This window comes from Ptychodera flava, chromosome 8, assembly GCF_041260155.1.
Source record: "Ptychodera flava strain L36383 chromosome 8, AS_Pfla_20210202, whole genome shotgun sequence".
NCBI lineage: Eukaryota > Metazoa > Hemichordata > Enteropneusta > Ptychoderidae > Ptychodera > Ptychodera flava.
This window is the reverse complement of record NC_091935.1, coordinates 40,999,241-41,016,168: the sequence shown is the minus strand read 5'-3', so window position 1 is coordinate 41,016,168 and position 16,928 is coordinate 40,999,241. Positions and strand designations below refer to the sequence as shown.

General features: G+C 38.2%; 1 protein-coding gene across 5 annotated transcripts in view; it reads left to right on the top strand.

Annotated features, from left to right (window-relative positions):
* The window catches only part of LOC139139362 (ran-binding protein 3-like), a 59,923-nt gene that overhangs the window by 37,883 nt on the left and 5,112 nt on the right, over positions 1-16,928 (top strand). For 4 of the 5 annotated variants that reach the window (XM_070708257.1, XM_070708254.1, XM_070708258.1 and 1 more), the window contains 8 exons: positions 5,091-5,397; positions 6,075-6,177; positions 6,637-6,714; positions 7,269-7,296; positions 7,515-7,636; positions 10,405-10,528; positions 12,084-12,220; positions 15,734-15,908. In XM_070708257.1, coding sequence (XP_070564358.1) covers positions 5,091-5,397; positions 6,075-6,177; positions 6,637-6,714; positions 7,269-7,296; positions 7,515-7,636; positions 10,405-10,528; positions 12,084-12,220; positions 15,734-15,908 — 1,074 coding nt within the window. Of the gene's footprint in view, positions 1-5,090; positions 5,398-6,074; positions 6,178-6,636; positions 6,715-7,268; positions 7,297-7,514; positions 7,637-7,946; positions 8,073-10,404; positions 10,529-12,083; positions 12,221-15,733; positions 15,909-16,928 lie in introns of those variants that run through there. The other variant, XM_070708256.1, reaches the window with a different exon arrangement.

Sequence of the window (16,928 nt, the reverse complement as noted above, 5' to 3'; positions counted from 1 at the left end):
AACCTATCAGACTGTCTTGATGTGTTGGCATCAGAGTCTGTACTGTACAATGCACCATGAACCTATCAGACTGTCTTGGTGTATTGGCATCAGACAGGTATGTAAGGGTCCCAAATTCGACAAAGTGAGCGTCGAACTGAGCGTGGCAAAAGACAAAGTGAGCGTCAAACTGAGCGTGGAAATGACAAAGTGAGCGTCAAACTGGCTTGGAAAATGACAAAGTGAGCGTCGAACTGAGCGTTGGAAATGGCAAAGTGAGCGTCGAACTGAGCGTTGGAAACTGACAAAGTGAGTGACAAACAGCGTTGAATACGAAGCAAGCGTCAAACCGGGCCAAAAAAAGAACTGAGCGTTGAACTTAGTAAGAGTGCTAAAACGTAGCGAATATGCGAAATATAGCTTGCATGATGGGTGCTCAGTTAGCGCGTACTGGATAGTACACGATTTGCCAGTCGGCTAATAAAAACGTGTTTACGATGATGCGCGCAATATTGGTGTCATAATTACAATTAATTACAGTTTACTCTTCGTAGTCAAAAAGAATAAGAGATAGGAGTCAAGGTCCTGCAGTTGACGGACCTCGATGGAGCAATGTCAATCACTATCTGTAGTGTGCATGTACGGGAGTTGACAAATGGCAGGCAGAGTGAGGTCAAATTACGTCCTTCTCTATGTGTTGACTGAGACTGAAAAGTTTTGAGCCAATAATAAGCTTACGCCTGAAGCCGAAAAAATTACTGTAACTTTCATTTTTTCGGGTGAAAGATGTTCTTTCACATTGCTTTAATTCTGAAACATTTGTCATGATAAGACATTGTTCGGCAATCGTGATGTCAAATGGATAGAAAATCACAGTCATCACATGCACAGAATCCCACGTCCAAAAAACGATCATCGCATAGAGTGTCACGTTCAGCAAACAATTTCCAGACAATGTGTTTATTCAAGCAAAGTCTAAATTGACCTTTCAACATCAAGAGTCTTTGGATAACAAGTCTGATTTATGTAGAATCATTATTGAACATACGCGAACTGTACGTCAGTCAAGTTTAGCCTCACTGACAGGACTTCAAACAAATCAAGTTCACGGAATTTTCAGTGCTGCAGTGGCTCAACCCTCTGAGCATAGGGATCCCCAGTCTGTTGTTGTTGTTTGGTCTGGTTGTTGTTGTTGTTGTTGTTTGTATTGTTGTTTATGTTTATTAGTCGTGTTGTTGTTGTTGACCAATACAATTCAACGAACATAACTGTTGTGTTGTTGTTAATGTTTCAAGCGTAACGTAGATGTCATAAGAAACACTACAAGGACACTATCATTACTTGGCCCGATACAACTATCTGCTAACGCGTACACTCTCTTCATACACTTAAACAGTGTATAATTATAAAAAATGACAGGAAAATTCATGAAAATTGGTAAAATCTCCCCCAAAAATTTTGTTGGGAAAAATCACCGTCATGGATATACAAAAAATGGTACCGGTGAGCGGCGTCGCTTGACCACACGTCGGCATTTTATGGCGATCAGCGCAGAAATGATCTTTGAAATTTTACTGTGCAGCCACAATAGTCCTGGCACAGACATTCATTCAAAATCATCAAAATGCAGAGCGATTTTTATCTAGAGAAGCGTGGTCCGTAGCGGCACATACCCCAGGCCCCGTCGCGACTATGGTTATCGATGCGTGCAGAGCCGTACTATGTCGATATGTCGGTCAATTTATATTTTTCTTGATTATTTCATAGTGATCGCGCCAACTAGATTTGCAATATCTCTATCACTCTGTAAAAAAACTACGATGCTATCAACACAAGACATAACATTATATTGGTGTCGTGTGATAAACACATAAATATTTCTAGTTTATTCCTTGCTTACATTCATCGTTCTGTTTGCTCAAAGATCAAACAATACTACCATACTGTAATCTTGAATGCAGAGCTTCGGACTTCAAAACAATTATACCAGCAGCATATTTTATTGACACGAGCTTTATAGCAGAATGCTTTCTTTGTTGAACGTGTTTATGAAGTGATGATAAACTTGATCGTAAACTTGTTTCAAGTCTGTAGGCGTATAAATATCAAAATGACATAAATTTAAGGAATAAACTTCGCCTACCCGGGTGTTCGCATGTCGGGTTGGTGATAGCTATGCTGTTACCTAGGGGGTGAACGATGTGGCTGAAACGTCGCAACCCATCCATCGTAGTAGTTAGCCAATTTTAACTGGTAATTTCAGTGCTTTCTTTATTGAGTACAAGGACATTCATGCTGCTATCAAAATAGATAAAAAATAGACACGACAAATTGTCCCCAGATGCGATGTCGATATTTGCTATCATGGAATGGCTCTACAACCGATGTATGACCAGAGTTTTACTTCCCGATCTCGCACAAATTGAACAAAATTTGGGTGTCGTAATTAACTTGAACGTTACATTTGATAAATCGTCAACTATTTTTTGACATCGATTACACCTAAGACATGTTAGGGGTGTTCATGAATTGCACTTTTTGTTAGGTATTTAGTTTGCAATATTTTACAGACGGAAGTGAACATACACAACAGTGACAACGTACTAGTTTATTTGACCAAGACGTACATGCTCTCTCTCTCTCTCAAAAAAAAAAAAAAAAATACTGCAAACTGTAGCCGTTCATGCCATACGGTATACCGTTGTGCCTGCGGTATTACCGCGATCGTTAGGAGTGGAAGAGGTGTGAATGTTTCACTTCCAGTCCGTGGTAAAATGACTTTCTCATGAATATTCAGTCTCTGAGCAGCGGTAATCCTGGTATAAAAATGATAATTGTCATGGCCATGAAGCGAAATCTGTTCGGAAAGATTATCTACCCGAAACAGGGCAACAGTAACAGGAAATGTCAACTCATGCCAAATCATCAGGCGGGATTAACGACTAACGGAGTTCGTTGGGTACCGCCATAGTGAATGTATAACATCGACCTGGCGGGACGCGATCTCACAGCTGATGGCAAAATTAATTATACCACATCCTATCGTTGGAGGCGCCATCACGCTCAGTTTGACGCTCACTTTGACGCTCAGTTTAACATTTTCCACAAAGTGCTCGATCGCTCGGTTTGACGCTCAGTTTGACGCTCAGTTTGTCATTTTTCACAAAGTGCTCGATCGAGCACTTTGAGGCTCACTTTGTCAATTTTGGGGTCTTACATACCTCCATCAGAGTCTACTGTACAATGCACCATGAACCTATCAGACTGTCTTGGTGTGTTGGCATCAGTGTCTCTACTGTACAGTGCACCATGAACCTATCAGACTGTCTTGGTGTGTTGGCATCAGAGTCTGTACTGTACAGAGCATCATGAACCTATCAGACTGTCTTGGTGAGTTGGCATCAGAGTCTCTACTGTACAATGCACCATGAACCTATCAGGCTGTCTTGGTGTGTTGGCATCAAAGTCTGTACTGTACAAGTGCACATGAACCTATCAGACTGTCTTGGTGTGTTGGCATCAGAGTCTCTACTGTACAGTGCATCATGAACCTATCAGACTGTCTTGGTGAGTTGGCATCAGAGTCTCTACTGTACAATGCACCATGAACCTATCAGGCTGTCTTGGTGTGTTGGCATCAAAGTCTGTACTGTACAATGCACCACGAACCTACCAGACTGTCTTGGTGTGTTGGCATCAGAGTCTGTACTGTACAATGCACTATGAACCTATCAGACTGTCTTGGTGTGTTGGCATCAGAGTCTGTACTGTACAATGCACCATGAACCTATCAGACTGTCTTGGTGTGTTGGCATCAGAGTCTCTACTGTACAATGCACCATGAACCTATCAGACTGTCTTGGTGTGTTGGCATCAGTGTCTGTACTGTACAATGCACCATGAACCTATCAGACTGTCTTGGTGTGTCGGCATTAGAGTCTCTACTGTACAATGCACCATGAACCTATCAGACTGTCTTGATGTGTTGGCATCAGAGTCTGTACTGTACAATGCACCATGAACCTATCAGACTGTCTTAGTGTGTTGGCATCAGTGTCTGTACTGTACAATGCACCATGAACCTATCAGACTGTCTTGGTGTGTTGGCATCAGAGTCTACTGTACAATGCACCATGAACCTATCAGACTGTCTTGGTGTGTTGGCATCAGTGTCTGTACTGTACAATGCACCATGAACCTATCAGACTGTCTTGGTGTGTTGGCATCAGAGTCTCTACTGTACAATGCACCATGAACCTATCAGACTGTCTTGGTGTGTTGGCGTCAGAGTCTGTACTGTACCATGAACCTATCAGACTGTCTTCATGTGTTGGCATCAGAGTCTGTACTGTACAATGCACCATGAACCTATCAGACTGTCTTGGTGTGTTGGCATCAGAGTCTGTACTGTACAATGCACCATGAACCTATCAGACTGTCTTGGTGTGTTGGCATCAGAGTCTCTACTGTACAATGCACCATGAACCTATCAGACTGTCTTGGTGTGTTGGCGTCAGAGTCTGTACTGTACCATGAACCTATCAGACTGTCTTGGTGTGTTGGCATCAGAGTCTGTACTGTACAATGCACTATGAACCTATCAGACTGTCTTGGTGTGTTGGCATCAGAGTCTATAATTTACAATGCACCATTAAAGTTTTGAAAACTAAGTACTCCGCTTTGAAAGAAATCACAAAAGAAGAGCATCACAGATGTGATGTGATTTTTCACATCAAATCTCTGCTGTCTTTTCCTACAGCTAGGTATTACGACTACAAGAACATAAACATTTAATTCAAATATTATATATTCAAAGTATTTTAATATTTGTTATCTGTTCCAAGGAATTTAAACAGACATTTGACAAAACATACATCAGATGTTTTACCAAAGAAATCAAAACACTGTGTCATGAAAAAAATCTGGTCTTGATTAAAAAGGGTCAGTTATGTGACAATGTTTGTAGATACAGCTCAAAAATTGATCTCATATCGTATTTCAACATGCCATGCCTGGCATTTCAAGTTGGGAAAAAGGTCTCTTTCATGAATGGCTAAGATTAATTCTGAAGATTCAAGTAATTTATTTTCAATGTAAAATTTTATCAACAGACAAAGCTAGTGAGAGTGAAGTAGAAAATGGTTGCACTGGTGAAGTTGCAAGTTCCTCATCAGAAAGTGAAAAAGAAAACGGTAAAACAGTAGACAGCAATTCCAGCAGTTCAAGCTTTACTACTGGTACCAAAGAAAATTTCTTTGTTCGACTCCAAAAACCAGATGAAAGTAATGTGTGGATCAAACCACAGACCATACTTTCTAATCGTTTTGGCAAAGAGGGCGTAACAGCATTCAATCAAGACACAGAATCAACAGTTACAAATAGCAATTATTGGGCACAGTATTCAAAGAGTACCGATAGGTAAGAAATCCTACAGAGCTTTCATCAGCTGTGCTATCTTGACACCAAAACATTAAAGATACCCCTCACAAGTTCTCTGTCATAGAATATCCCAACAAGGTTAACAATGTTGCTATTTTGAATTTTTCATTTTGAGAAGTGACACATTTCTACCACAACATGAGATTGTGAGGGAAGGTTTTTTAGAATTAGATCACAGTTTCACTCAGCTTGAAATCTTCATTTTGAAGATAAAATTGTACATTTCCTCAAAAAAGATGGTGATCTTCAACCCACTTCAGTTGTATGTGTATTTTTATTGAAATATGTGTACAATGGCTCTTTTAACTCTATAATGGATCATGTGATGGTAGGGTATGTGTGTCATTTGTCAGTCTTTCAGCTCGTAGTGTCTCTTCATTACTGTAACATTAATCTTTCATGATCTTTATCATAATGCATACATCTGGCATAAAATGTTCAATTTTCTCAATAAACATATTCATTTATGCTAAATTTATTCATGAGCACAGATTGACTATGCAAATCAACTTACAAGCTATTATTAGTGAAGAATATTCACTCGCCTACAATATTGTGCATAATATGGCCTCTAGTACATCGAACAATAATGCTGTTTGTGGATGAATTATGCATCAAGTGTGTAATTCTGCTCTTTTATTTCACTCTTTATTCAGTTTCTCCAGTGCCATCAAAGAAAAGGACAAAGATGACACAGAACAAAATAAAACCAGTAGCTTTGTGTTTGGAAGAAATTTAGATGACAGAGTCACTGCACATGTAAGTCACACGAATGAGCTTGAGTCTGTAATAAAATAATGGATTGAATTCAGTGTAGAGACATTTTAGTGAAAATTCTTTTACGTGAATGTATGTAGGCATGACTTTGGTCATATCATCCAAATGTTACAGAATAATATATTATCAAAGTGGTGTTGCAGTAGCATTGAATATAGTTTGAAATCAAGATAGCTCAAGCATGGAATGTAGTTTGAAATCAAGATAGCTCTAGCATGGAATATAGTTTGAAATCAAGATAGCTCTGGCATGGAATATACTTTGAAATCACCTCATAGCCTCCATAACCAAAACAAAATTGTTTTTTTCACATTCATCAACAGTTCAGTATGACTTCTAGACGGTAGAGTAGCTGTGTTTATTTCTGCAATGTTTTGGTTCCCTGTCACAATGACCAGCAGTCTGTGGATTATGTTGATGTTTTTGCATATTATCACACAGACACCTGGTAAAAGGCCTCTGGAAGAAGATTCTGAAGATAGTGTCCAGTCTGGTGAAAGCCAATCAAAGCGAGTCAAGGTAATTCTTCAAAATATATCTTGATAGTGAAACTGACTGTCTGATAGCAAGTCAGCAATTGTACAGATCATCCATTTATTCCTTAATGGGAGTACATTTTACCAAGTAAGCAATTGTGTTTTTTGGGTAAATTACAAAAACTTATATCACACAAAACTGTCATGATTAATTCCAATTATAGAGTAGTTGAACATAAACTTCTCCGGTTGAATTTGATATTGAATACAGTCAAGTCTTGATTTAAAGAAATACTTGAAACAGGTCTTGTATAATAAGATGTGATCTACTTATATTTATTTATTTGTATGTATGTATGTGTGTTTGAGGTGAACTCCCATCATGCAACACTTGCTAACTCTTATTTTATTCAAAATATGACTAGCTTTTGATTGTTTTAGACACTTAGCAAGATGATGAATAATGTGGGTTACAAAGTTGAATTCTACAACAATGTCTGCATACGTGTATAACTTTTAATGTAAACAATACAGATTCTTGACAAATAATGTCTAGATAATATATTTCTGATATCGTTATTGTTTTATGTTCATCAGGAAACGCCAACACATCAAGAAACAGAAAGTAAGTCCATATTTGGTAATTGAAGTTTCTATCCGACTTACGTAATATTTACATAAAATGTTATAACAGAGTCTCCCAATGGTATCTGACTGAAGGTGGTGTAGCTCTTGTCAAATTCATGTCTTTTGGATTCCAATAAATTAAGCATTAGTCACAGGCTTTGAAAGAGCATTACATTTTCAATTTATGGTGTGACTGTTTTTTTTATATGAACACAGCATCTAACAAAGCATTGAAAGAAAGTGCCAGTGCTTATGAGGAAGCAAAGGAAAGTAACCGTCTTAAATTAAATGAAGTTCCAACTGTAACAGGAGAAGAAAATGAAGAAAACGTCTTGCAGGTTTGTAAAAATTATCTCATCAATTAATTGATAAATGAACCCTCAGCCAGTATTTTGATATAAAGACACTGATTTCTGTCACACCAACAGCCAACATTTGAAGATAAAGCAACCAATTTCTGTCACACCAACAGCAAACATTTGGAGATAAAGCAACCAATTTCTATCACACCCACAGCCAATACTTGGAGATAAAGCAACCAATTTCTGTCATACCCACAGCCAATACTTGGAGATAAAGCAACCAATTTCTGTCACACCAACAGCAAACATTTGAAGATAAAGCAACCAATTTCTGTCACATCCACAGCCAACATTTGGAGATAAAGCAACCAATTTCTGTCACATCCACAGCCAACATTTGGAGATAAAGCAACCAATTTCTGTCACACCCACAGCCAACATTTGGAGATAAAGCAACCAATTTCTGTCACACCCACAGCCAACATTTGGAGATAAAGCAACCAATTTCTGTCACACCAACAGCCAATACTTGGAGATAAAGCAACCAATTTCTGTCACACCCACAGCCAACATTTGGAGATAAAGCACCCAATTTCTATCACACCCACAACCAATACCTGGAGATAAAGCAATCAATTTCTGTCACACCCACAGCCAACATTTGGAGATAAAGCAACCAATTTCTATCATACCCACAGCCAACATTTGGAGATAAAGCAACCAATTTCTGTCACACCAACAGCCAATACTTGGAGATAAAGCAACCAATTTCTGTCACACCCACAGCCAACATTTGGAGATAAAGCAACCAATTTCTGTCACACCAACAGCCAATACTTGGAGATAAAGCAACCAATTTCTGTCACACCCACAGCCAACATTTGGAGATAAAGCACCCAATTTCTATCACACCCACAACCAATACCTGGAGATAAAGCAATCAATTTCTGTCACACCCACAGCCAACATTTGGAGATAAAGCAACCAATTTCTATCATACCCACAACCAACATTTGGAGATAAAGCAACCAATTTCTGTCACATCCACAACCAATACTTTAAGATAAAGCAACCAATTTCTGTCACACCAACAGCCAACATTTGGAGATAAAGCAACCAATTTCTGTCACATCCACAGCCAACATTTGGAGATAAAGCAACCAATTTCTGTCACATCCACAGCCAATACTTGGAGATAAAGCAACCAATTTCTGTCACATCCACAGCCAACATTTGGAGATAAAGCAACCATTTCTGTCACACCCACAGCCAATACTTGGAGATAAAGCAACCAATTTCTGTCACACCCACAGCCAACATTTGGAGATAAAGCAACCAATTTCTATCATACCCACAACCAACATTTGGAGATAAAGCAACCAATTTCTTTCACACCAACAGCCAATACTTGGAGATAAAGCAACCAATTTCTGTCACACCAACAACCAACATTTGGAGATAAAGCAACTAATTTCTGTCACATCCACAGCCAACATTTGGAGATAAAGCAACCAATTTCTGTCACATCCACAGCCAATACTTGGAGATAAAGCAACCAATTTCTGTCACATCCACAGCCAACATTTGGAGATAAAGCAATAAATTTCTGTCACACCAACAACCAATACTTGGAGATAAAGCAACCAATTTCTGTCACACCCACAGCCAACATTTGGAGATAAAGCAACCAATTTCTGTCACACCCACAGCCAACATTTGGAGATAAAGCAACCAATTTCTGTCACACCAACAGCCAATACTTGGAGATAAAGCAACCAATTTCTGTCACATCCACAGCCAACATTTGGAGATAAAGCAATAAATTTCTGTCACACCAACAGCCAATACTTGGAGATAAAGCCACCAATTTTTTCATACCCACAACCAACATTTGGAGATAAAGTAACAAATTTCTGTCACACCCACAGCCAATACTTGGAGAGAAAGCCACCAATTTCTGTCACACCACAGCCAACATTTGGAGATAAAGCAACCAATTTCTATCATACCCACAGCCAACATTTGGAGATAAAGCAACCAATTTCTGTCACACCAACAGCCAATACTTGGAGATAAAGCCACCAATTTCTATCATACCCACAGCCAAGACTTGGAGATAAAGCAACCAATTTCTGTCACATCTACAGCCAACATTTGGAGATAAAGCAACCAATTTCTGTCACACCCACAGCCAACATTTGGAGATAAAGCACCCAATTTCTATCACACCCACAACCAATACCTGGAGATAAAGCAATCAATTTCGTCACACCAACAGCCAATACTTGGAGATAAAGCAACCAATTTCTGTCACACCAACAGCCAATACTTGGAGATAAAGCAACCAATTTCTGTCACACCCACAGCCAATACTTGGAGATAAAGCAACCAATTTCTGTCACACCCACAGCCAACATTTGGAGATAAAGCAACCAATTTCAGTCACACCCACAGCCAACATTTGGAGATAAAGCAACCAACTTCACACATAGCACTAGTACAACATATTGCAACTAACATGAGCTTGTACATTTCTTTTGTTGTATAGTGAGTGGCAGACCACGTCCACAGTGTATTGAGTTACTGTGTGCTGTGATAGTGACATATATGGAAACTGTTAAAAATGCCTGTACTTATAACTTGCAATCTGAACATTTCACTTCTCCTTTGAGATACTATCATCATTCTATTCAATATTTTCTTTACCATACTGTATAAAAATGAAATTATAGAAATATGACAATTTAAGAGCATTCTGTTGTTCTGTTATTAATAACATGATTTTATTTCATTATGATTTACAGGCCCAGTGTAAATTATTCTTGTTTGATCCTGTTAGTCATTCATGGTTGGAGAAAGGTCGTGGTATGCTGCGCATAAATGACCTATCACAATCAAGTGATGTTCTATCTTTTCAATCCAGACTGGGTATGTCTTTACAAGCCTTCATTACATGTTTTTAATCTGTATACAAATACAGAGTTGTTGATCATTATTTTATCACAGCAAACAAGCAACATTTATAAAGAGAGCTGTAAAGTGATTCATTGTACAAATAAAAAAATGTATAAAGTTCAGAAATTTAGTTCTAAAATCTGTACTGAGTCAGAATCTTTAACATAAATGCAAAAATTACTATGTCTATTTTAACATAGAAGTTATGGTATTTTGGTGGCAAGATTTGTAAATTGAGGACCAAAAGGAGTGTTGAACTGTGAACCCATGGAATAGCATTTTCATAGTGTAAAGGTTTATCGACCGTAACTTTTGAACATTTTTGTAGCATTTTTGTTTTCAGTGTCAACTACATTTTACTTTTCCCCATATCATGTATAGTGTAATGCATGTAAACATTGCCTGATTGTGTTATTACCATTCTCCTTATAGACAAATGAATTCAAAATCTGGACTAAAATAGATTTTTAGCATGCTGACTATACATGTAGTTTGTGTAGTAAAGCTTACAATGCAATACTGAGAAAACTATCATGTTTTAGGGATTTTAAAAGGACGTAGCCATTAATACACTGATCAAAAACACTGAATATTATCATGTTTTAGGGATTCTAACAGGAAGTAGCCGTTAATACACTGATCAAAAACATTGAATATTATCATGTTTTAGGGACTCTAATAGGAAGTAGCCGTTAATACACTGATCAAAAACACTGAATATTATCATGTTTTAGGGACTCTAATAGGAAGTAGCCGTTAATACACTGATCAAAAACACTGAATATTATCATGTTTTAGGGACTCTAATAGGAAGTAGCCGTTAATCCACTGATCAAAAATACTGAATATTATCATGTTTTAGGGACTCTAATAGGAAGTAGCCATTAATACACTGATCAAAAACACTGAATATTATCATGTTTTAGGGATTCTAATAGGAAGTAGCTGTTAATACACTGATCAAAAACACTGAATATTATCATGTTTTAGGGACTCTAATAGGAAGTAGCCGTTAATACACTGATCAAAAATACTGAATATTATCATGTTTTAGGGACTCTAATAGGAAGTAGCTGTTAATACACTGATCAAAAACACTGAATATTATCATGTTTTAGGGACTCTAAAAGGAAGTAGCCGTTAATACACTGATCAAAAACACTGAATATTATCATGTTTTAGGGACTCTAACAGGAAGTAGCCGTTAATACACTGATCAAAAACACTGAATATTATCATGTTTTAGGGACTCTAAAAGGAAGTAGCCATTAATACACTGATCAAAAACACTGAATATTATCATGTTTTAGGGATTCTAAAAGGAAGTAGCCATTAATCCACTGATCAAAAACACTGAATATTATCATGTTTTAGGGACTCTAAAAGGAAATGGCCATTAATCCACTGATCAAAAACACTTGAAAACTAACGTCAGTCACTGCTAATTTACCCTTGACATGATGTATGGTATGTATTTGATAAGATAGTATTTGAAGTGTAAATCATGACTGCTGTGTCTAACTTACAGTGATGCGTACTCAAGGAAGTCTTCGAGTCATCTTGAATACCAAGATATGGACCAAGATGTCTGTAGAGAAAGCAAGTGCTAAAAGTGTTCGTATCACAGCTATGGATTCAGAAGGAGCCAAAGTTTATCTCATTATGGTGAGTATATTGAGAGTCTTTATGCGTAAGATGTGCTGCAATTTTCATGAAAACACTCTGCTGAAATGCCATGCTGTTAGTATTCAAGAATGATATGATGGATAATAGTGAAGATCATCATAACAAGAACAAACTTTGGTTTAGGATTTAATTAAGTGTTATCTTCAACATTAATTCATCTGTTTATTTGCAAGTCTTCTATTTTAAGCTCATATTTGGTATGTGTATAAATATCAAAGAGAGCTTATATTGCGAGTCAGTGGCGTCTGTATGTCTGTCTGTCTGTCTGTATGTATGTATGTATGTGCAGATGTGCGGATGTATGTCCGTCCACATCAAAAATTCCCAAAGCGCTGCACCTACCATCTTAGTACAATCAAACCAGTCTCAGCGGCCACCTGGATAGAGCGGCCACCCGTCTATAACGGCCACTCCATTGCAGTCCCAACGTAATTTCAATGTAATTCTACCTGGTTAGAGCGGCCACCCTTTTTGTGTGTGTTTGGTTAGTTGATACTGTGTATTACGGCCAGAAATATCTTGACGGCCAACCCAAAATGCCTTTTTGTACTCAAATTTTGAGTCGTTGCAGGGAGTTTACATTGAATAGCCCATTGTGTATATGCTTGTCTGACTCCACTGTCGCCATGTGTTCAGGACTAGGTGGTAACATGGTCCCTTTTTGTTGAGGGACTGTGGTGCTAAGTACCTGAAGACAAAATAACAAAAGAGGTGTGGGGAATCCGCCCCAGCAACGGTCCCCAAAAATGCCCCCACTGTCTAAAAAGTATACCGACATGATAGTTTTCACCAGTTTAGGTAAAAGAAATGTCGAAATAAATCTTTCAAGTTTAATCATTCTTCGATCGGAGTTACCCCGACCATGTTTTGATCAAAAACGCCGGAACACTGATCGATACCTACGATCAAAACAGACAACCACCACTTCTACAAAAGACATGTACTTTGCATATTTCTAGAACCTTACGAAGCAAAATTTTAACTATATTTTTGCAAGAACACTTGGCACGATCTAACTCTCTACAGGTCAGCTTATGTGGGATCCACGGCAGCCATTGTTTATCAAAATGTTGTCGGCAATCGCGCTCACCATTGGTCGAAACCGGGGTACAACGCCCTCTTCAACAACATTTCTATTCAAACCGTAAACAATGAATATGGCAGCCGGACACAAGTGCCCTGGAGTGCCGTGCACTCCAAAGCATACTGTGTGGAGGATATTACAGAAGTAAAAGTATTTTCAGTCATGTTTTTGAAAGATCAAACTTGCTTTTTGAAAGCAAGAAGTGACTACCGCGTTGTTTCTTACTTAGCAAAACAGTGAATGCGGAAGCCGGGTGCAAACGGCGGTAACTGTTCAATCATGCCGTGTTTCAAACTTTCACACATTGCAGTGATGCTATGAGGCCGATGGTAAGCTTTGTTTCAGTCGGTTACTGTCAAAAGTTTTTGGAGGTGATTGACATTTGTGATAATTTCCAATGCAATATTCATGTATGATAGGTCAAATGTTCAAACACCAACGGATCGATTCTGGCTACCATCGAGCTACCATCACTACGAAAACAACGTAAAGTAGACTGAGGCAGACAAATCTCATTCTCAGTGACTTTGTGAGGAAAAACTGACAAATGAAATTTTTATAGCATTGTGGTTATCAGCATTAATTTTTCACTTTTTTCTTTTAAACACACTATGAGGACATTTGTCAATCTACAGTACATTGGATTTTTTTAACACTGCATCAATATTTACATTTTTGGTCATTTTCTTAATTTGCATGACTGCAAAATTACTTTTTTGCCTTATGATATTAATAAAAAGTTACACAATAATACATTTCTTTTTTTGTACTGTAAATATATAACATGAAGTGTTTGTCTGAAATGCCTGTTAGAGCATTTTATTTTGTAAATCTGTCCCCTACCAAACATCTTGATAAGTCAACAAGCCAAATACATTTATACATTTACTGATTACGAATAAATTATCTAACCTGTCTATAAAGGCCACCTGTCTAAGGCCACTTTAGCTAAATCCCTTTATTGGCAGCTATATACAGGTTTGACTGTATTTGGTGTACAGGTGGACCCAGGAGTGGAGATGTGAATTTGTTCAAATGAATATGTCACTGTCAAAATATGCAAATGAGGTAAGAAATAAGGGAAAATCCTGCAAATGTGTAGGAGTGGTGGCAGTAACTGAAACAGCCTACATAAAAGTAAGGCAGAGGTTCTGTGGCATAACTTTATTTGTATGCAGTGTACCTTCTATGTTTCCTTGAAGCTGTAGCTAGGATCAATAGACCATGGCAGCTATACCTCAGATCAATAGACCATGGCAGCTATACCTAGGATCAATAGACCATGGCAGCTATACCTCAGATCAATAGACCATGGCAGCTATACCTCGAGATCAATAGACCATGGCAGCTATACCTCGGATCAATAGACCATGGCAGCTATACCTCGGATCAATAGACCATGGCAGCTATACCTCGGATCAATAGACCATGGCAGCTATACCTAGGATCAATAGACCATGGCAGCTATACCTCAGATCAATAGACCATGGCAGCTATACCTAGGATCAATAGACCATGGCAGCTATACCTAGGATCAATAGACCATGGCAGCTATACCTAGGATCAATAGACCATGGCAGCTATACCTAGGATAATAGACCATGGCACCTATACCTAGGATCAATAGACCATGGCAGCTATACCTAGGATCAATAGACCATGGCAGCTATACCTAGGATCAATAGACCATGGCAGCTATACCTAGGATCAATAGACCATGGCAGCTATACCTAGGATCAATAGACCATGGCAGCTATACCTCAGATCAATAGACCATGGCAGCTATACCTAGGATCAATAGACCATGGCAGCTATACCTAGGATCAATAGACCATGGCAGCTATACCTAGGATCAATAGACCATGGCAGCTATACCTAGGATCAATAGACCATGGCAGCTATACTCAGATCAATAGACCATGGCAGCTATACCTAGGATCAATAGACCATGGCAGCTATACCTCAGATCAATAGACCATGGCAGCTATACCTAGGATCAATAGACCATGGCAGCTATACCTAGGATCAATAGACCATGGCAGCTATACCTAGGATCAATAGACCATGGCAGCTATACCTAGGATCAATAGACCATGGCAGCTATACCAGATCAATAGACCATGGCAGCTATACCTAGGATCAATAGACCATGGCAGCTATACCTAGGATCAATAGACCATGGCAGCTATACCTCAGATCAATATACCTACAGCAGTAGTTAGTATCAATACAGTGTATCATCTTGCTGAATGTCATATTTAGTCAGATTTGCATCACAGAGCCACAAAGTATATTTCTGCTAAGAAACAATTTTTTGTAAGAATGCACATCTCACACAAATTCTTTTGAAAAGAGCTAAGGTTGCGATTACAGATTTTGACTGACCTAATCGAGTTTTCTTTCTGTAGGCAAATCCTAAAGATGCTGAGCAGATCTTTTCAGCAATAGACTATCGAATACATGCTTTGAAAAGATATGAAGAACTTCAAGAAGAGAAAACAGTGTGCAGCAGCAGCACCCAGGAGACAGACAATGCAGTTGAAAAAACAGACAGTCGAGGGGACACCACAAAGTCAAAACCTGGTATGTGTTCTGAGAGAGCATTTCTAAGAATGTTGTCTACTTTATGGATCCTGTTTTAAGATTACGTTTATGTCATATAGAGTAATCAGCAACAAGTGAATTAGTTTTTAGCTCTCCGTTTAGTTTATATATGTATATATACCAAAAAGAGCTTATATGGTAGGTTTGCAGCGTCTGTATGTATGTTAGTATGTGTGGATGTATGTCCGTCCACATCAAAACTCCAAAACTGCAGCACCTACCATCCTAAAGTATTTGGTGTACAGGTGCACCCAGTGTTGGAGATGTTCAAATGAATATAGTGTCAAAAATATGCAAATTAGGTAAAAAAGAGAGAAAATCCAGCAAATCGCCAAAACTCTGTAACCACCTGCTAGATTTAGATGAAACTTGGTATGCAGGTTGTTTATGGTGACTTTAGTTAGATTTGTTCAAATTGTGGTGAAATTTTTAATAGTTGTATTTTGGGGGCAATTTTTTGTTTCTAGATCAAAAAATCATTTTCTCTGAATTAAATATTCTGATTGCTTTGAAACTTGGTATGCATGTACCTAGAGGCAACCCTAGTTTAGTATCTTACAATTGTGAGTGATATTTTTCATGTTTGTATTTTTGGGGCAATTTTTCCCATTTTTGGTCAAAAAATCATTTTCTCTGAAATCGCTTGTCCAATTGCCTTGAATCTTGGTATGCATGTTCCCCAGTGGTAAACATAGTTAAATATACTCACTTTGGCCTGCCACAATGAATCAAGTATGAGTGTAGTGTTATTGATGCTATGTTTTATCCGGTGTGTATGCACTGTATTCAAATCTATTAATCAGATACTTCAGAACTTCAGCCTTGATATCACAGAAGAAAAACAGCACATCATAGTTTACTTATTGACAACAGTACATCATAGTTTACTTATTGACAACAGCACATCATAGTTTACTTATTGACAACAGTATTTCATGTTGTGATGCAGTACACCTTGCTCATGTCCTTGTTGCATGCTAGGAGTCTTTAAGGTGGTTG